Below are 22,239 nucleotides of genomic sequence, written 5' to 3' on the forward strand. Positions count from 1 at the left end.
TTTTTGTATATCTTCAGTCCTTTTTTGTATAACTTTAGTCCATATTTGTATAACTTTGGATCATTTTTGTATAACTTTAGTCCATTGTTGTATCACTTTAGTCCAATTTTTGTATAACTTTAGTTTTTTTTTGTATAACTTTGGTCTATTTTTGTATAACTTCAGTCCTATCTTTGTATAACTTTAGTCCATATTTGTATAACTTTAGTCCATTTTTGTATAACTTTGGTCCATTTTTGTATAACTTTGGTTCATTTTTGTATAATTTTAGTCCAATTTTTTGTATAACTTTAGTCCAATTTTTGTATAACTTTAGTCTTTTTTTGTATAACTTTGGTCATAAAATGTATAACTTTAGTCATAAAATGTATAACTTTATTCATAAAATGTATAACTTTAGTCGTAAATAGTAAAGAAATCAAACAATAAATATGAAAAATATGAAAAAAAAAATAATAACAAAAACCAAAAAAACTCATAATAACAAAAACAAAAAACCAAATAACAATAATAAAACCAAAAAACCAACAACCCAACCAAACCCGAAATCTAAAATAAACCAAATAACAATAAAAAAAAACCAAATTTAAATATCGTGTGTATAACTCTAATGCACGTAGTGTATAACTTTAATAGATAAGATGTATAACTTTAGTCCAAAAAATAAAATAACAATAACAAAACCAAATAACAATAACAAAATAAAAAAAATAACAAAAACAAAGATATGAAGAATGAAGTTATACAAAAATAACAATAACAACCAAAATTACAAAAATAACAATAACAACCAAAATTACAAAAATAACCAAATAAAAAAATGAAGAACAAAAAAAATGAAGAACAAAAAAGAAAAAAAGGAAAAGTGAATCTGAAAAAGTGAATGGTGAGGCGTGATGGTAAGCAAAAACCAAATAACAACAAACAAATAACAAAAACAAAAAAGAACAAATAACAAATAACAAAAAAAAAAAAAAAAAAAAGTGAATCTGAAAAAAATGAAGAACAGTGGTGGTGGCGGAATGAGGGAGTATTGGCGGCAGGAGGAGGAAGGACGGCGGAGGGAGTATTGGCGGCAGGGGAGGAGTGCGGTTGTGCGGTTGTGGGCTGGTGGCGAGGAGTGCGGTTGTGGGTTGTTGTGGGTCCGGTGGAGCAGGGGAGTTGTGGGTTGCGGGTTGGTGGTTGATGGCGAGGAGTTGTGGGTTGCGGGTCGGATCTGAAAAACAAAAAAAAGAAAGGAGAAGGGAGAGGCGCTGTGGTGAGTGGTGGTGGAAGGAGGAGGAAGGACGGAGGGAGGCGGCAGTTGTTGTTGTTGTCGGGCTGTCGGTTGTGGGTGGTTGTGTGTGTGGTGGGGGGCGGCAGACGAGAGAAGGAGGGAGGTAGGGAGGGAGGTGTTTGAATATGGTGAATGGTGGTGGAGTAAAGGAGGGAGGACGTATGTTTGAATATGGTGATGTTTGGTTTTTTTTTTTTTTGTTGATTTGGGTTTTTTTTTTTTTTGTTGATTTGGGTTTTTTTTTTTTTTGAGAGAATGAGAGAAAGATGAGAGAGAATGAGTGTATGAGAGAAGTGTGAATGAATGAATAATGAGGAAGTGAGTTGGGAGATTAGAATGGTGGAAGAGTTGTACACAATTAGGTAGAGTTATACACAATTAGGGAAGAAGATTAGGGAGGGAGAATTGTAGCCCTCCATTGAGATGTAATCTCATCCCTTCATCCCTTCCATCCAAAGGCCCTTATAAGGACTTAGGGACTCAATGGATGTAAGGACCTTAGAAGAACCACTCTCTCTCTCTCTCTCTCTCTCTATATATATATATATATATATATGTGTGTGTGTGTGTGTGTGTGTGTGTGTGTGTGCGCATATTGTTTTAACAAATGTCTTAAAAAAGATATATATCAAAACAGATACAAAAATGCTAAGAAGAGGAGTGTGTCATAATGGTAGTAATAAGGTCATATGAACCAAGAGGTCATGGGTTCAAATCTCATCAATAACCTTTTTGGAGGTTTGACTTGATAATAAATCTAAGATGTAGTTAACAATTTAACTACATATGCTAAATTACTAACCTAACCTTAAACTAACTAATGAAAGTTAACTATAATTTGCCACATGTCAAGATGTCATTGGTTATGTATGGAAAAACTCATACACAATGTGTATGTGTAGCATCTTCCTCATGTTAATGTACAAGTAATAAAAGAAAGTATATAAATAAGGAAAATGAGATAGTAACACCGGGTGTTACCGAGTTTCGATAACACCCAGGGTATTTTAGTAAATTAGTAGCATTTTTTTAGTTTATTTTTAAAAAAAATGAGATTTGAATATTTTAGTAAGTAAAGGGTAGTTTCGTAAAAATTGCAAGTATTAACACCATACTTCTTCTTCTAAATTAATTGAAAGCTTCCGGAATCGATTCAGAGTTCCATAAATTCCGTTGATCAAGATTATTATAATCTGTTCATTCGTTTATTAGATTAATCCACTATTCTTTTTCTATTGTAGGATTGTAGTCTATTATTCATCTTCATTATTGTGCGTCTTTTATAGTACAATTTTGCTAAAAGGGAATTTAATGGTTGATCGCAAAGACTACTGCACCATTTGCAGTTCTCCTCCATCAATTTGATGACATTGCAAAAGCTTATCTTGTTAAATTCATCATCGTCAATTGATGAGATTAATGTCTTGTGGAAAAATTGAATTAAAATTACGAGTGTACCCATCTAAGTTTGGCGCAAAAGTTAAACCGCAATTTCAGTTTTTAATTTTTTTTCTATTTTTTTATTAGGGTGTTACCGAGTTTCGGTAACACCTGATGTCGCCCTAGCACTTAACTATAGCAATATTCTAGAATATTAATCGGTATTATTATTAGGGTTTTTCTAACGTGTGCCCAAATGGCACATGTTAAGAATGCTAATTAAAGAAGGATTTGCAAAAATAATCCTCCAAATATGGTAATTGTGAGTTAACATTTCAAATTGTCATGAGATATTCATACAAAAGTTTCTTTAATTAGCACCTAAACATGTGCCCTGGGCACATGTTAGGAAAACCCTTATTATTATTATTAGTTAATCGTTATATTTTCAACTAAAACAATAGTATAAAAACTCCACGGTGAAAATGTGTCATAAGAGGCTCGAAAATAATCTGTAAATAACCTATGGAAACCATGAAAGGGAGGTGCTAGGGCGACATCGGGTGTTACCGAGTTTCTCCAACACCCTAATAAAAAATAGGAAAAAACAAAAAATTAAGAAAATAGTTTCGTTTTTGCGTCAATATCGTAGGGATAAAACCGTAATTCACAATCTATTACATTAATAAATTAATAAAAATACTAATTAAAGCTAAGCTATATCTAATTCAGTTTTATGCAAAAATACATATCACAACACACATCTTCATCTTCCTCAAATCATAGTTTATGCCAATTAACAAAAAAAAATACGTTTTTATCAATTAATGAAAAAAGAAATATGCAAAGACAATTTAGAATTATTGAACGTTTTACATTGATTTTGGTGAGTTAATTTACATCATTGTAAAATTTGATTTGTTTAGCACAGAGTATTGATACATGCAACTAGTTCATATCTTCTTGCTTGTAAATTAAACTGATGCTCTTTCGCACTATCCACCAGAAGAACTAGCCTATTACTCATATGTAAATGGTGAATGATTAAGAGAAGTAGTGCTTATTTTATGAAATTGGTTAGAGATAACTTGATCATATGAAAAGAGCGAATTGTTCATATATGCAATCTGCAAGTGATAGATGTCCATGGAGTATGTACTAACTAAATGCCTATAAAAGTGGCTAGATAACAACTGTAAAATTCTTTTAGTTATCCTATTTAAAATAACTTTAAATTTGGTTAAATTAATTGTAATACTTGAATTGTCTTAATTACCCCTTTATGATTTCACTTTTTAAATTTGAAAATACTTGAGCAATTTACCATCATACCCCGGGTGTTACTCAAATTGAGTAACACCCGATGTCGCCAACTCATTTTCCACCATGAAATAACACAATTGTAGCTTCCATTCAATTATGGACCAGTCAGATTTCATATTTACCACGGGCCGAATGAGCTAAAATTATAAATTAAAGAAGTTCGAAAAAAATTCATAGTATTACATTTGGGTAGAGGTGATCATGGTCGGGCCTATGTGGGCTTGGGTCGGACCGGGATGACAAAAAAGCTAATATGAGTAGGCCGGGCTAGGTCGGGCCAAATGTTTGGGCTTATTTAGCGAGCTCAAACCCGGCCCTTGTGGGCGGCTTTCAGGCCTAAATGGACTTTTCGGGTCCTAAAATTTACGACTAACCGTGCATAATACCTTCAAATGGTACTATAAAAACATCATTTAGTCTCACTATAGATGAGTATATGCGTCTAAAGTGAAAGGCGGGTCAAATATGCTTAAAGTGGTGACATATTATGCCCCACCATGCAACTTGTTGCCTGTCTTATACTTAAAGTGGGTAGATATTTGGCCCGTCTATAACTATAAACGGATATCTCCCGTCTATAATGAGAATCTGTGTTATTTTATAAGATTGTACAAATTGATGAAGTGTATATGAATTTTTCTCCAAAAATATATTCAAAACAATCGTTTTCACCTTAAAATGTTTATTTATGTTCTAGTAGATATGATTTAGTTTTTTTTTTTTTTTTTTTACAACAATGAACTTTCATAAACAAAAGAAAATAGTTTGTACAGAAGTAAATTAAACTAACCAGTTGAAAGACTTACAGACCGGTACAAGTGAAAAGTAAGTAAATTACGAATTTGGCTGATCGTGTGATATGCTGCAATTGGTACTGGCATAGAGGGTGCCAGAATGGATGATAATTTTTTTGAAGGCGGGATGAACCGGACAGCTATTATGTCCTGGGTTTGAGCATCGTCCATTGCCAGGAAGAGGCTAGAAGCTGAAGCCCCGAAGAAGGAAGAAGCTCGGATATAGGATTTCCTCGAAGCATTCAAAAGATTATTGGTCCATTGTACTTCAAATAAATTCTTGTGTTTCGTTTTGCGGACAGTCGTGATACAAATTGTAGAAGGCCGTTGAATTCCAAGTTTAGGTCCAATAATAGACGCATCATTGGCCTGAGTTAATGGCTTCCCAGTAGTATGATGGAGAACAAGTGTTTGATAGATGTTCATCAGCTTACGGAGAATATGGAAGATGTCGGAGGGGTTTGGCTCAGTACCATTAAAGAGGATGTTGTTGTGGAAGATCCAAATAGCCCTAAAAATACAGGCAAAATAGAGCACAACAGAGTTAGAAAGGCATCTTGAACGTGTCAGTAAGGTGAACAAATCGGCGACCCATTTTCCAAACGGGACAATCATATTTGGTTCGACATTAATCCCTAGATCGCAGGCCTTCCAAATATGTTGTGTTACGGGACAAGAGCGGAAAAAGTGATCCAAAGACTCTTCAGCGTCCGAACATAGCACACAAGGATAAAGCGTTTGAATACCACGTCTTGATAAGTTCATCTGTGTTGGTAAGATATCATGCCATATTTTCCATAAAAAAATAGAGAGTTTGGCTGGAAACTTCGAGCTCCATAAATTATTCCATGGGAAATCTTTGTTTGCAACAGTGGCCATAGGTTGAGTTTTTTGAAGAAGAAAATCATAACCAGAACTAGTTGTATATTTCCTGTCCTCAGTGTACTTCCATTAAATGAAGTCGTCTGAAGGTAAATGCGGGTGCTCCATTTGCAGTATCTGATTAGCCATGGTAGCATCAAAAAATTTGTAGATAGCAGTCGGGTTCCATTTACCATCAGCGGATAATAAATTATCTAAATGGATAGGCTGGTTAAGGTAGCAAGGGTAAATCTTAGGAGGACAAATTTATGAGGTTCCCGTTGCCAATTTTCCAAGCAAATCCTTCAGCACATAAACTAGTAATACGACAAATGTGAATCCAAAAAGGAGATGGTGAAGCTGTCTTAGACCTTCTTGTGGGAATAACAAAATCTCTCTTGTATTTGGCGTTGAAAAGACGTAACAGCAGAAGATGAGGGTTGCCTTGAATCCGCCAGTACTATTTACATAGGGAAGCCTGGTTGAGTATTGTAATGTTCCTAAAGTACATGCCGCCTTTTTCTTTTGGAGCTTGCATAGTGTCTTTCGGAAGCCAGTGTATGGATTTAGTTTTCATGTTTCGCCGCCACCAGAAGGCAAGGATCAAAGATTCAATTTTTGAGCAGACACTCTCTGGTACAGGGAGAATAGCGAGGACATTATTTATAGAAGCCATTAAAACAACATTGATAAGAATGAGCTTGTTCTGTTGGCTAAGATGTAAAGTACTCCAGGATGTAATTTTGGAAGCAACTCGATCAATGGGAAATTGAAAGGTTGTAGTTCTTTTCTTTGGTAAGTCAACGGGATTCCAAGATAAAAGTCAAGTTTGTCGGAAGATGCCATGTTGAGGATTGGCGAAAGGTGAGCCTTGTAGTCTGAAGGAGTGTTGGGACTAAAATTCACAAATGATTTGTGGAGGCTGATCATTTGGCCGGATACTCTTTCAAAATCATGGAAAAGAGTCTTAAGAGCAGCAAAGGAGTCTGGAGTAGCTTTACAGCAAACGAAAGAATCGTCCGCATAAAATAGGTGAGTAATAGGAGGTGCATAGGATGAAAAACGGAGGGATGAGAGAGAAATTCTAGAGAAATAAAGCTCTAACTTTACGTAACCTGCAAGAAAATGGCGAAATAAAAAAATCACAAAAATAATCACAAAAATAATCCTTCAAAAAATCACAAAAATAACAATAATAAATCATCTTCAACTGGAAGTCGAGCTAGGGCGCTGAATTTTGGCAAGGAAGCCTTACGTCCACTTGATTTAGATGATGATTTAGAAACCATTGATGAAGAAGAAGAACTGATTGATGAGACTCCAGATGCTTCTGAATGGAAACACGTTGGGAATTCTGAGGTAAATCTCCTTAAACTGACTTCTGATGATGTTAAGGACGAGATTAATTACTGGACTCCTTCGGTTTTTGGGTTTGTAATTGGAGCAAAACCGCCATGGAATGTTATCTCTGGGTATCTAAGGAGGGTTTGGCAGGGTGTTAACCTTGATAAGCTGTCTTTTTTGCCCAATGGAGTGTTTATCGCTAGGTTTAAGTCTGTTAAGGATCAACAACAAGTTCTGAAGGAGGGTCATCTTATGTTTGATAACAAACCTGTTATTATTCGTGAGTGGACTCCAACTGCGGAGCTTGTTAAGCAAGAGATCACGACCTTACCAATCTGGGTTAAGCTGTATGACCTAGACCTGAAATTCTGGGGGATGGAATGTCTTAGAAAATTGGGGGTTTAATTGGCAAAGTACTCAAAACAGATGAGGCTACTGAGAAGAAAATTTTCTTAGGGTATGCGCGTTTGTTGGTTGAGGTACAGATGAACCAGAAGTTCCCTGAATCCATTCGTTTCCTGGATGAGACTGGTAAGGAAAAGAAAGTTAGGGTAGCGTATGATTGGTTGCCAGTATCGTGTTCCAGCTGCAAGGGAATTGGACACAAAGTTGTGGATTGCAGAAACAAAGCCAAGAAAGCTCCACCCGTCTGGAGGAAAAAAGTAGTACCTGTGGTTCTTAGTACTTCTGTGACATTGGGGCCCAGAGTGGTCACAATTCCGCCATCTACTGCAAAGGTGGTGAGTAAACTTAGTAGACAAGAAGTACCAAGGACACAACTAACAGTTCCAATAGGGAATACAGTGGAGTCCTCTGTTGTGGTTCCTGACAAACAACCTGTGGACCTCATTGATAAGGGCAAAGATAAGGTCATTGAGCTGCCTAGTCCAGCTGAAATGACTACAATTGCTCTGAACCAACCAGTCCAAGGTACTGTGCAGGGAGTAGTGGATGAAGGCAGTGTTTCTGGTACTCAAAGTGACAATGGATAGTATTGGGTATTGGAATATTAGGGGAATGAATAAGTTGAATAAACAGTTAGAAGTTAGGAGGTTTATGCAGATGAATAATATTAGTCTATTTGGCATATTAGAAACTAGAGTGAATAATAAAAAATGGGGGAGAGTAAGGAGTAATATTTGGAATAACTGGGCAATCAGTACTAATAATTCTCAACACAAGGGTGGCAGGATTTGGGTTGTTTGGAATCCTGCTATGTACCAAATTGATATTAAGGACATGACTGCTCAAACAATGCACTTGAAGGTCATTAATAGAGGTAACCAACGTCATTTCTGGGTCACCTTTGTTTATGGGTTCAACAAAGCTGCAGACAGAAAGCAGTTGTGGAGTAGTCTGAGAGAGTATAGTCTGGATATGGATGATGCCTGGCTCATTGGAGGAGATTTCAATAATGTGCTTTATGCCAATGAGAGAATTGGGTCTGAGATCGCACTTGCTGAAGTACAACCTTTCCTGGACTGTGTCAATGATTGCAAAGTCACTGATATGAAGGCAGTAGGATCTTTTTACACTTGGAATAATAAGCAAGATGTGCTCACCAGAGTCTACAGTAGAATTTATAGGGCTCTTATTAATGATGATTGGTTAGATTCCTACCCTGATGCATATGCTAATTTTATGACTGAGGGGACTTTTGACCATTGCACTTGTGTGATCTATCTTGATGGACCATCTAGAGGCAGGAATGTTGCTTTTAAGTACCTGAATATGTGGGCCTTAACTCCTACTTTTCATGAAATTATTGAGAAGAGTTGGAGCACCCCTGTAATGGGTACCCCTATGTTTAATGTAGCCTCTAAGTTGAAAAGATTGAAAAGGGAGTTGAAAGTGTTGAATAAGGAGTATTTTAATGATGTGGAGAATAATTCAAGCCTTATGTTGATTGCCCTCCATGATATCCAAAGCTTGATTAAGGGCTTCTCCCCTTGATTCTGCTCTTATTGCTGCTGAACTGGAACTTCAGAAAGAATACAAAATTCTGGAGTCTGCTAGGCATAATTTTTTAGCTCAAAAAGCTAAGATACATTGGATCAATGAGGGTGATGATAACACTGGGTTTTTTCATGCCTCCATTAAAAAGAGAAGAAGTGTGAATAGAGTTATTCAAATTGCTGGGCAGGATGGCCAAGTCCATAATACTAGGGAGACTATTAATATAGCTTTTGAAAGCTACTTTAAGAGCATCCTGGGGGACCATGCTACTGTTACTCATGTTCATCAAAGTACTGTCAGGCAGGGGAAGGTTTTAACTGAGGAGCATCACTCAATTCTCAACAAACCTGTGACTAGGGAGGAGGTGAAGCAAGCAATTTTTTCTATCCCTGGCACTAAAGCCCCTAGCCCTGATGGGTATAGTAGTCAATTCTATAAGGATGCTTGGCCTCAAATTGGGGAGGAGGTAACTAATGCCATACTTGACTTTTTAAGTAGTGGGAAGTTGTTAAAGCAACTTAACAACACTGTGGTTACCCTGATCCCTAAAGTGGAGCTACATACTTCTGTGAATCAATTTCGCCCTATCTCTTGCTGCAATGTTCTCTACAAAGCAATTTCTAAAGTTCTTTGCAACAGACTGGGGGAGGTCTTACCTGAAGTGATAAGTCATAACCAAAGTGCATTTATCAGAGGTAGGGACATAGTGGAAAATATTCTAATTTGTCAGGACTTGACTAAGCTCTACAATAGATCATCTTGCTCTCTTAGAGTCATCATGAAGCTGGATCTTCAAAAAGCTTATGATTCTCTGGAGTGGAGCTTACTTGAGGAGATGATGAAGGCTTTAAATTTTCCTCCTAAATTCACCAGCATGATTATGAAATGTGTTTCCACCTCACATTATTCTTTATCTCTTAATGGAGAAATCTTTGGGTTCTTCAAGGGACAGAGGGGGTTAAGACAAGGGGATCCTCTATCCCCCTTGCTCTTTACAGTGTGCATGGAATACTTAACCAGAGTTCTGAATGTGGTTCAGGAGTATGAGAAGTTTAAGTATCACTCCCTTTGAAAGAAATTAAAGCTCTCTCATCTGTGCTTTGCAGATGATTTACTTCTTTTTTGTAAAGGTGATAGGAGGTCTATTGTGCTTCTTCTAAGAGCTTTTGCGACATTTTCAGCTGCCTCAGGACTGAAAATGAATGCTAGTAAGTCTAATATCTATGGTCATGGGATGATTCAAGGATTACTGTAGGAGGTTGCTGATCTCTCTAGCCTGAAAGTTGGGACACTGCCCTTCAAATACCTGGGGGTCCCAATTGCTCCTAGGAAGCTCCCAGTCCTTGAATGTAATGTTCTGGTTGAAAAGATAGTGGATAGAATTAGGGCTTTCGGTACTAGGAAACTTTATTATGCTGGTAGACTAATGCTTATTAAATCATTCCTAAGCACTCTCCATTCTTACTGGGCCAGAATATTTATCCTCCCTTCTACTATTATGAAGAAAATAGAGTGCATTTGTAGGAATTTTCTGTGGCAAGGGGATATTCATGCAAAAGCACCAGCTCTGGTTTCATGGGAGAGTGTTTGTTATCCTAAGGAGCAAGGAGGTTTGGGGATTACTGACATTACTCTCTGGAATCGTGCTGCAATGGGGAAGTATATCTGGTGGATTATGCAGAAGAAGGACCACTTGTGGGTTAAGTCGGTCCATAGTATCTATATCAAACATATAGCTTGGAAAGATTATGAACCTAATGCTGGGGCTAGTTGGTCCTGGCACAGTATTTGCAGATGCAAAAATCAATTGATCCCTGGTTATGCTGATAGTTGGTGGCTTGAAGATGATGGAATTTACTCTGTGGCTAGTGGATACAAATGGCTCAGAGGGATGCTACCAACTGTGTCGTGGCATGCTTGGATATGGAACACTGTTAACCTCCCTAAACACTCCTTCATTGGGTGGTTAATTATGAGGAAGAGACTGCTCTCTAAGGATAGACTTTGCAGATTGATTGGTAGTACTGAGGATGGTTGTGACTTGTGTGGGATTGATAAGGAGACACATGATCATCCTTTTTTCCAGTGTCCATATAGCAGGAAATGTATTCAGCTGATCTCTGCCTGGTGTATGACTCAGTTGCCCACATCAAATATTGAGGACTGGTGGAGCAGGCAGTCATTCCAGTCACAAGCGGATGGTGACATTATTGCTACCATTCTGTTAGCTGCTCTCTATAATGTTTGGTGGGTGAGAAATCAGTGCAGGGTATACAATATGATCTTTAAACCTGAATATGTTGTAAGTACCATTCAAAATATGATCAGGGCTAGATATAGGGATAGATGGCAGGGCATTATGTCCTTCCCTTGGCTACACTAGTGATAGATGGTATATGTTTATGACTTAGCTTATCTGTAAGCTGTCATATTCCAAATTGTATGAGTCGATGTAATGATTTCTTGGTGATGATATAATATATCCTTACATTCTACCAAAAAAAAAAATAGGAGGTGCATATCTGGAGATTTTGAGTCCTTGTATCTGATGTAGTTGCTCTGCCTTTTTCAGCATGCGAGAAAATACTTCCATACATAAAATAAATAAGTATGGGGAGATTGGGTCACTGATGCATGTCGTTGTGTGCACCAAAAATAATATTTATAATTCCAACTACTACTATAGATAGCGGTAGCAGGGTCGAACCACAGGGAGGCGATGCAATTATTACTTGTCTTAATTCTAGTCTAAGGTAACAAATGTGAGGGGGATTTGATTTGAGTTGGTCTGTAACTAAAGGCAATAAAATGAAAGCAAACTAAGCTAATAGATGAAATCAAATATTTAAAAAGGTGCTAAGATGGTCGGTTCACTATAGTTTCGGCGGCAGTGTCCTAGGTAAGTCTAAAACAATCACGTGAGACGGGAAAATAAGAAGTCCTCTCGGCCCTTTCTTAACAGGTAGCATCTTTCGATCTCGCTACAGGTCCCTAATATCACTAATGCTAACTTTCGTTCTGAAAAGTGATTTAAAAGGCTAAATTAACTCATCTTTCGACCTCATTAATCTAGTCGTCTTAATTAGGTAGGCTATATCCCTTCCCTATCTTTCGATCTTTATTGGGTCGGTCAATTCCTAAACATTCAACTAGTCGCGTGCACTCGATTCGTCAAATATAACAATTAAATTAATTAAAACGAAACAAAACTCACGTGGCCAGTCGATCGACCAGGGAACCCAGTCGATCGACCATGGCGCGATTTAGGTCATACTATTCTAATGCCGCCTACTTCTACAGATTCCCTACATCCTAGCACAAGGGATTTAGCTACTCATACTAGAAATACTGACAACAATAAACTTAACAATTAAAACATTCGAATTCATACTTAAATTGATTAAACGAGCAATTAACATAAAACGATAATTCGGCTTCGGGAGATCTAACCTAGCAATTCTAAACTATGAGCGAAATAAAAGCAATAAAACTGATTAATGGAACAGCGGAAATACCGTATGAAAACAGGAGAGAAGAATTGCAGAACAAAGGTCCAGAAACCGAATGCAAAAGTAAGTGGTATTGAAAACGAAACAATCTTGAGAACCCTAATTACTGATGATAAAACTGAATGATAAAACTGGATGCTTATTTTGAAAACTAAAGCTACGTTATATAGGAATATACGTAACACTTATTCCTGAAACCTAACTACTATGGGCTTCCTAATTCTCGATCTCTTAATTCTCGCAGATTAACGGTGTGGTCGATCGACCAAGCAAGGCAGTCGATCGACTGGTCATCGCTGAACAGTAGCTTCTGTAAGTCGTGGTCTGGTTGATCGACCATAGGAGGCAGTCGATCGACCATTGTAGCTGGTACTTTACTACAAAATCTTCGTGAATTAGTCTTTCGGGCCTCGATATGTGCACCAAGTTCATTCCTTGTATAAATACTTCATGTCAAATGCAATGCAAGGTACTCGGGGACGGATTTAGCTCAATTTCTAATCATTTTCGCATAAATTCTGCAATATTACATAAAAATACGAAAGTAGACGAAATGGGGCAAATAGTAGCATAAACTACATAATTGAGCTCTGAAATGCGTGTAAAATGAGATGTAAAACATCATATAAATGACACGCATCAAACTTTCCCAAACCAAACCCTTGCTTGTCCCCAAGCAAGAACTAGACTCGATCCTAAAACCTAATGGAACGAGTTCAATCTCAGAGCGAAATGCAAACCGAACAGCCTAAACCAATTTAATGCAACAACTAACAGTCAATTAGCAATGTGAATCATGCAAACGAGTTATGAAGTCGTTAAAAACTGTCGAACTGTCAACTGTAGAGACTTATCAATTCAGACTCTCGCGGGTCGCTCATATCACACATAAGCACAGGTGAATAAAGTAAAGATAGAAAGAATTCATTTTGTAGTGACACTCACCTAACTACGACCTATAAGAACATGCCTGTAATCTAATATGAAAATAATCTCTACAACCGTACATATGCATTCCAACCGAACAAAGGACCATGACACATGCCGAGGTAAATATGGATATGTGAGGTATGGGCAAGAAGGGGCTAAAGTAAATTTGGATAAAAACAGAGTTAAAAGCCAAGCTAGTAACTAAGGGAACCAAATTATAACAACATCCAACTTCTTGCTCAAAATTTCAATCGAAACGGTGCTAATAGCAAGCACAAAACTCACAATCTCCGAAATAATTGTAATTCCCCAAATGATGATAATAAAGCATGGGAATAAAATCACCAACTGATCAAAACTCCAACCGTGTGATTTTGTTTTTTCTTTTCTCGGGCTTCAGTCGATCGACCAAGATGGGCAGTCGACCGACCGCCTTCTACAGTACAACACACGTTTTTTTTTCTTTTCTTTTTCTTTTTCTTTTCTTTTTCTTCAATTCTATTTTTTCTTTTCTTTCTTTTTTCATCTTCCCAACATCATCTCAAAAGAGCATATGCAACCAAAAATGAAGTAACAATCCCAAGAACATAAACTACTAGCTTGACAAGGGCAGGCTAAGTGTAGGATGTAGTTATCGGGACAAAAAGGCTATTTTTGGCAGTGTGGAGCTTATGGGCAAAATGAATAAAGGAAACCTCTTCCACATGTGTCAACAAACCACAAACCGAATGCATACAGGTATTAAGCAGATTAAGTTCATATTTATGCACATTTATGTAACATGTCTCACAAGGAGTAGTGACTCACATCCTAGATAAACTGGTCATGAATGACACCAGTTATAGGCTCTAAATCTCAGAAAATATAAGTAGTTTGCCAAAAATCAAAGTCAAGTCTCAAGTCCAGCAAGAAATTTAACGAAAACTCGTAGACTATGCAATAAGATTCTACTAATAACATGTCAATTAAGCAAGGCTCAGGCATAAACAGATGAAAATGCAATGTCATCATTGAAATACTACCGTTCCGACTCGACCTATATGCTAAAATAAACGTGATATTTTTTGAAATTTTTGAAATTTTTCATCATTTTTTTATATAGGAAATGAAATAACAATGCAAACAGAATAATTAAACGCGAAACAGAAATGCAATAAAACATGTGAATGCAATGCAAAACCCTTCCCCAAACCAAATCACACAATGTCCCCATTGTGCAAAATCATGTAATGAAATAAAAGGGAAAACGGGAATTTTGCGATTAAATTAACTACATAAGACATGAAGTAAGGACTCGGAAATTCACAAGACTTTAAGCGCAGCAAAAGGAAACCTCCCCAAACCAGCGTGAGCTAGGAGGTTTCAGTAGCCATCAGTGCTACCATAGGTACCTGAAAGGACAAACAAAAGTACCGCGCATTATCCGAGAAAACAATTCATTAAACGCAAAATTATGTGTAAAATAAAGAAACGGAAGAAAACAGAAACGAGTCGGAGAATAAGATGAAGAAAAGACTCCCTAAATTCCGCAAATCGACCAAACACAGCAGGGGAATGATCGAAAACAGGTACAACAGCGCAGGGCGGTCGATCGACCACATCACCCAGTCGATCGACGAGAGTGAACAGGAACAGAAGCTCCTGGAAGTCGCAGCTCAGTCGATCGACCATAGGAGTCAGTCGATCGACTGGAAAACCTGCTGTAACTTTCTGATTTCTTCAATTAGCTCAATAAATTGAGCTATCAAGGTCTACAAACCTGCAAATACACATAAAAACGCGCCCAAAATTGCGCAAAACCCAAAATAACAGTCTAAAGTATTTAAAATCCTAAGCAAACTTATAAAATGCAAAGTCTCGCGCACACAAAAGAAATAAAAAGAGTTTAATGAAAGCAATGAAATGTTTTATAAAGCATTTGATCAACTAATAGTTGATCAAGAACGGCCACGGAATGGCCCACTTGCTCGGCTTCTGGCTACAAGAGGTAGCCTCTACAGTGCTCATCTCTTCAGCTGCACTCTTCTCAACTCCAACATCCACAAAACTCAACGGATCAACAGCTTCAACATCTTCCCAAGCAATGACCTCTTATGGCTCATCAAAGACCAAGTCGGACTCCCTCACTTTGACTGGCTCCTCATCAGGCTCCTCATCAGGCTCCTCATCTGTGCCATAGCTAAGACATCCTAAACCGCCTCTTTGAACGATTGGCTCCTTCACAGCTGGAGCAACATGTGGCTCTTCCTTCCCCAAACCACCTCCTGCAATATCCAAAACAGAAGAATCTTCCTCCAATTTGCTCCCAATCTGGGGCGGAGGTGTTATAGCAGAAACAGGCATAGAGACAGGCATATCAGAAAGCACAAAATAAGATTTCTTTTCAGCAACCGTATTACAAGTGACTGGCCACATGGGGTCTTTCTTCTTAGCTGTCTGGGCAAAGACAATGGAATGCTTCCCTACTTTAAAGTCAATGTCCCTGAACCAACATCTATAACTGCACCAACAGTGTGTAGAAATGGTCTACCCAATATGATAGGAATGTGAGCATCCTCGGGCATATCTAGTACAACGAAGTCAACTAGGAAAAAGAACTTTCCTATTTGCACAGGAATGTCCTCTAAGACTCCTATAGGCTGGACCGCAGATCGATCAGCCATCTGTACTGTCATGTCGGTAACTGCAAACCTAGTTAATTTCAATTTCCTAGCAAGACTCAAGGGCATTACACTAATACTGGCTCCTAGGTCACATAATGCCTTCTCAATAGAAAAGGTGCCAATATTACATGGAACTGAAAAGCTACCTGGGTCTTATAGCTTATGAGGTGCAGTATGGGTCAAATAAGAACATGACTCCTCAGTTAGTGCGACAGAATGCACAGTTGCAAGTGACTTCTTTTTAGATAAAAGTTGCTTCATAAATTTCATGTAAGCAGGCACTTGATTAACTAACTCAAGAAAAGGAACTTGTACGTTTAAGCTACGAATGACATTTTCAAATTTGTTAAACGATACCTGTTCCTTCGTCGGCACCAATCTCTCTGGATAGGGGGCTGTAAGAAGTAACTTCGCCCTCTCCTCTAGGTCTCTCACACCAGCGTCAGTGGATTTAGGCTGGAAATCCACTACCTTCTCTTTGTTGTAGCTTGACCCTTCTTCAGACCGTCTAAAAAATGAACCATTAATCGTCATCGGATCATATTTTGGAACCGGAACTGACCCATCAACATTTGGGTCTTGCCTCAATATTTTCGGAGTAGTCGTACCCCGAAACAAGTGGTCCCTCAAGTTATTTGGCATTGGAGGACTAAAAGACTCACCATCAGCAGCATTGTCAGTCGATCGACCATGCATGTCAGTCGATCGACTGACTTCTACAGAAACGAGAGTGTGTCACTTGCGGATCGGTCGATCGATCGGGTATGTCATCGATCGATCGACATACTCCCGATCGTCTTTTTCTTGCTATTATTCGTTACAACCTTCTTCCTGCTTGGTTCCGCCTCATCTTTTCCAGTAGCTTCCTCGACCATAGCGGGCCCATCAAGGGTAGACCCACTCCTCAAAGTAATAGCATTAAGGGTCTCTTTTTGATCCGTCTGCGACGGTAAATGTCCCGGAGCTCGAGTTGCACTCTTGCTAGCTAATTGAGCGATTTGGCTCTCCAACATCTTCATCCCGACCTCTCTAGCTTGAGACTCTTTCTGTAACAAATTTTTCAACTCGGCAAAATCGAAGCCATGGGAGTGCTGGTGCTGTTGAGGAACATACAGAGGCTTTTGATATGGCTGCTGCTGTGGAGGTGGAGTCGGATTTAAGACATTTTGGCTACTCCACCTCAAGTTCGGATGGACATTCGGCTCAAAATAAGTGTTTGTCTGCCTATAATGTTGAAAAGCAGCACAAGACTCATAGGGAATGCTGCAGTTATATGAAACATGTCCTTCTCCTCCACATCTCTTGCAGATGAAAGGACCGTCTGAAACAGCATTCACATGATAGATCCCTCTTTTTGAAGCTCCTCCCAACTCGTACTTATCAAATCTCGCCGTAAGAGCTTCTAATGCAGCTACAGAAGGGGACTCAGCACTTCTCCTTTGATTTCCCCTGGAATTTCCATACTCAGCTTTATGGGTGGCCAAATCATCAATAATTTTCCACCCCTTAGTCTCTCCCACATTCTCCTGGAATCTGCCATTAGCTGCCGCATCCAGGATAGCCCTCTGATCGTCATAGAGCCCATTATAAAATTGATTGCATGGGCTCCATTTCTCAAACCCATGGTGCGGAATAGTTCACACCAGCTTCTTGAAACAGACCCACGCCTCATGAAAATTCTCATCAGGACCCTGTTTAAAGCTCGTGATCTGAGCTCTAATGGCATTCGTCTTCGAGGCAGAGAAATATTTCTTGTAGAATGCCAAGGCCAGCGAATTCCAATCAGTGATCCCGTGAGCAGCACGATCTAGGTCCCGGTACCACTCCCTTGCAGCATCACGAAGAGAGAATATGAACATAGTCTCCTTCACCTGGTCCTGGGTCACACCGGTTGGTGGGGGTATGGAACAACAGTAATCAATGAATATCTCCATATGTTTGGCTGCATCTTCATTTGCAGCTCCTCCGAATTGGTTTCTCTCAACCAAGTTGATATAGGACGGCTTCGGCTCAAATTTTCTATCCGTCCCTGGTAATGCGAATCCCGTATAGAGATTCTCAGCTGTCGGCTCAGAATGACTGGCTATACTCGCTTCTTCAGCCATGTCTGGAGATGTGACAGTCTCTGCTGAAGAAGTGGAAACAGGAGATGAAGGTGGATCCTCCTCAAACAAAGCGTTCTCGTAGTAACTAGACAAAGTACTCAGCTCTTCCTCTGTCGGCAATACTCTAGATGATCGTCTCAACTCACGCAAAGTCTTCTCAATCTCAGGATTGAATGGTAGTAATTCACCACCCTGTGACCTGTGCATAAGAAGAAACTACAAGAAGAATATGAGAATAGTTTAAGGAACAGATGTCCCTTAAACTAAGAAAAAGACTAAAAATAGAAACAACTAAAAATTTTAAACAATTGCCTCCCCGACAACGGCGCCAAAATTTGATGCCTGTCATTGTGTGCACCAAAAATAATATTTATAATTCCAACTACTACTATAGATAGCGGTAGCAGGGTCAAACCACAGGGAGGCGATACAATTATTAGTTGTCTTAATTCTAGTCTAAGGAAACAAATGTGAGGGGGATTTGATTTGAGTTGGTCTATAACTAAAGGCAATAAAATGAAAGCAAACTAAGCTAATAGATGAAATCAAATATTTAAAAGGGTGCTAAGATGGTCGGTTCACTATAGTTTCGGCGGCAGTGTCCTAGTTAAGTCTAAAACAATCACGTGAGACGGGAAAATAAGAAGTCCTCTCGGCCCTTTCTTAACAGGTAGCATCTTTCGATCTCGCTACAGGTCCCTAATATCACTAATGCTATCTTTCGTTCTGAAAAGTGATTTAAAAGGCTAAATTAACTCATCTTTTGACCTCATTAATCTAGTCGTCTTAATCAGGTAGGCTATCTCCCTTCCCTATCTTTCGATCTTTATTGGGTCGGTCAATTCCTAAACATTCAACTAGTCGCGTGCACTCGATTCGTCAAATATAGCAATTAAATTAATTAAAACGAAACAAAACTCACGTGGCCAGTCGATCGACTAGGGAACCCAGTCGATCGACCATGGCACGATTTAGGTCATACTATTCTAATGCCGCCTACTTCTACAGATTCCCTACATCCTAGCACAAGGGATTTAGCTACTCATACTAGAAATAATGACAGCCATAAACTTAACAATTAAAACATTCGAATTCATACTTAAATTGATTAAACGAGCAATTAACATAAAACGATAATTCGGCTTCGGGAGATCTAACCTAGCAATTCTAAACTATGAGCGAAATAAAAGCAATAAAACTGATTAATGGAACAGCGGAAATACCGTATGAAAACAGGAGAGAAGAATTGCAGAACAAAGGTCCAGAAACCGAATGCAAAAGTAAGTTGTATTGAAAACGAAACAATCTTGAGAACCCTAATTACTGATGATAAAACTGAATGATAAAACTGGATGCTTATTCTGAAAATTAAAGCTACGTTATATAGGACTATACGTAACACTTATTCCTGAAACCTAACTACTTTGGGCTTCCTAATTCTCGATCTCTTAATTCTCGCAGATTAACTGTGTGGTCGATCGACCAAGCAAGGCAGTCGATCGACTGGTCATCGCTGAACAGTAGCTTCTGTAAGTCGTGGTCTGGTCGATCGACCATAGGAGGCAGTCGATCGACCATTGTAGCTGGTACTTTACTACAAAATCTTCGTGAATTAGTCTTTCGGGCGTCGATATGCGCACCAAGTTCATTCCTTGTGTAAATACTTCATGTCAAATGCAATGCAAGGTACTCGGGGACGGATTTAGCTCAATTTCTACTCATTTCCGCATAAATCTGCAATATTACATAAAAATACGAAAGTAGACGAAATGAGGCAAATAGTAGCATAAACTACATAATTGAGCTCTGAAATGCGTGTAAAATGAGATGTAAAACATCATATAAATGACACGCATCAGTCACCTTGACGAATTCCACAGGTAGGTTGAATGATTCTTGATGGTTCACCATTAATCAAGACATTATACTGTACAGTGGAGATGCACTCCCAGATGATGTTCTGTCAAGACAAAGGGAACCCAAAATGCTGTAGAACCTGCATTAAAAACGGCCACAAGACGCGGTCGAAAGCCTTGTGCATGTCCAGCTTCAAGGCGACATAACAATTTGTTCCATACCTTATTTTATTAATATAGTGAAGGATTTCATGCGCGATTAAGCAACCATCCGACAGTAATCTACCAGGTACAAATGCTTGCTGTGAGTCAGAGATTAAGGTGGATATGACTCCTTTCAATCTATTTGGTAGACATTTTGCTGCGATCTGATAGATATCATTGCATAGACTGATTGGACGATATTGAGAAACAGATTTAGGCTTTTCAGTCTTTGGAATTAGTACTATATGCGTTTTGTTCCATTCCTTAAGCATGACCCTCGAGTTCAGAAATTGGAGAAGAGCAGCAGAAACTTTTGATCCAATTTGTGGCCAGAAATGTTGAAAAGTTTTTGGAGTGATACCATCCGGACCAGGGGATTTCGAGCCATCCATATGTCGAAGTGCCAAAACAACATCATTGGCCGTAAAGGGGGCAGAAAGAATGCTGCATTCACTGTTATAGAGGCGAGGTAAATCCAGTGATTCAAGAAACGAACGAGACTCCTCAGTTGGATGTAGAGTAGAGCTAAAAATATTCTGAAATAAGTGACAATCTCAAGAGAAATATCTTCTGAAGATTGAATCCACGTATCATCATCTCTACGGAGGGCAAGGATTCGCTGTTTTGATGTGCGAGTGCGAGTTTTTTGAAAGAGGTATTTTGTAGGAAGGCCTTCCAGAACCTGAGAACATATCTTGGCACGTTGAATCCAATATTCATGGCTATTTCGGAGCACTTCAAGAAGTGTATTTCTGAGAGTCGCATAATTGTTTGCCTTGTCTAAATCCGATAAATCAGTTCCTTCTTTCAAAAGACAAGAATTAATCTCAGACCAATTTATGCCATGAATAGTCCGATGTTTGATAACCCATTTCATTATGTTGTACCGGATAAGTGCTAGTTTCCTTGATAGATCAAATATAAAAGAGCCGTTGAACCTCAATTTTCAGAAATGAGTAACAATCTATTCAATTTCTGGGTGAGATAAGCACCAATTGTCCAGCCGGTAAGGTCTTCGAGATGGCTTCGATTTGTCAAGAAAGTGTAAAATAATTGGTGCATGGTCAGAAACTAGAATTGGTAAATGTAATACATAGGCTGAAGGAAACAAGAGTAACCATTGTGATGATGCATATGCCTTGTCCAGTCGTTCTAACAACAGCGAATTATCATGCCTACAGTTCATCCAAGTGAAAGGTGGACCATAGAAGGGTATATCTAATAAGTCATTGTCCAATTTCCAGTTAATGAAATCAAATTGCCCTCGAATGTTATTCGAACCACCAAGCTTATCAAAAAGAAATTCAACTTGATTGAAATCACCAACTAGGACCACCGGAGAAAAAGTACGGGAAATATTTGACAGACGCTCCCATAAGGAGTTGCGTAAAGCAACATTTGGTTCACCATAAAGAAAGATTATATAACATTCAATAGAGGGATACACTATAGATAATTTACAAAGGATAAAATGACGATATAGTTCAATAGGTACAAGCGATACGTCATTACTCCATCTAAGCAACAAACCCCCACTAAGACCAATGGCGTCTACGCCACAAAAATTCGGGAAATCCAGAGGGTTTGTTTTTGTGAGAGCGGTTTCAAAAGAGCACATCATTTCTTGTAAAAACAAAATGGAAACGCCATATTTGCGGACACACCACCTAAGATAAGGAATCGCAGGGCTGTCCGCATCACCAAGTCCCCTGCAATTCCAGCAAAAAGTCCTCATTGTGCCCCCGAAGGCATGTTAAGGCCCGCCACCTGGCCATATGATGAAGACGAGAGTCTAGGGCTATAACAAGATAAAAAAGAAGGCATTAAAAAAGGTTGTAAGAAATCCTGAGATAAAGAAACCTCCATTCTAGGCCCTTTAGACATTGGATATAATTTCTGATTAGATGGGGTAAAAAAGAGAATTTACGTTTGAGAGATGTGAATCTACGAGGGAAAACAAAGGAAGCATCCGAGGGGGGGATCATAAAACCAAAAATTGACTAAAGAAACATTGGTGGAAAACTAAGATTAAACTGTT

The 22,239-nt window shown here is 38.6% G+C and overlaps 1 protein-coding gene across 1 annotated transcript; it reads right to left on the reverse strand.

The window, feature by feature from the left end:
• Positions 1 to 21,165: 21,165 nt before the first annotated feature.
• LOC141638149 (uncharacterized) lies at positions 21,166 to 21,936 on the reverse strand. The gene has a single exon (XM_074447564.1). The coding sequence runs from the start codon at positions 21,934 to 21,936 to the stop codon at positions 21,166 to 21,168; it is 771 nt and encodes a 256-aa protein (XP_074303665.1).
• Positions 21,937 to 22,239: the final 303 nt, after the last annotated feature.

The sequence above is a fragment of the Silene latifolia genome, unplaced genomic scaffold (assembly GCF_048544455.1).
Source record: "Silene latifolia isolate original U9 population unplaced genomic scaffold, ASM4854445v1 scaffold_187, whole genome shotgun sequence".
NCBI lineage: Eukaryota > Viridiplantae > Streptophyta > Magnoliopsida > Caryophyllales > Caryophyllaceae > Silene > Silene latifolia.

Bases quoted from the DNA above. Each gene is read 5' to 3' on its own strand.
- LOC141638149 (XM_074447564.1), bottom strand. From the start codon at position 21,936: ATGAGGACTTTTTGCTGGAATTGCAGGGGACTTGGTGATGCGGACAGC.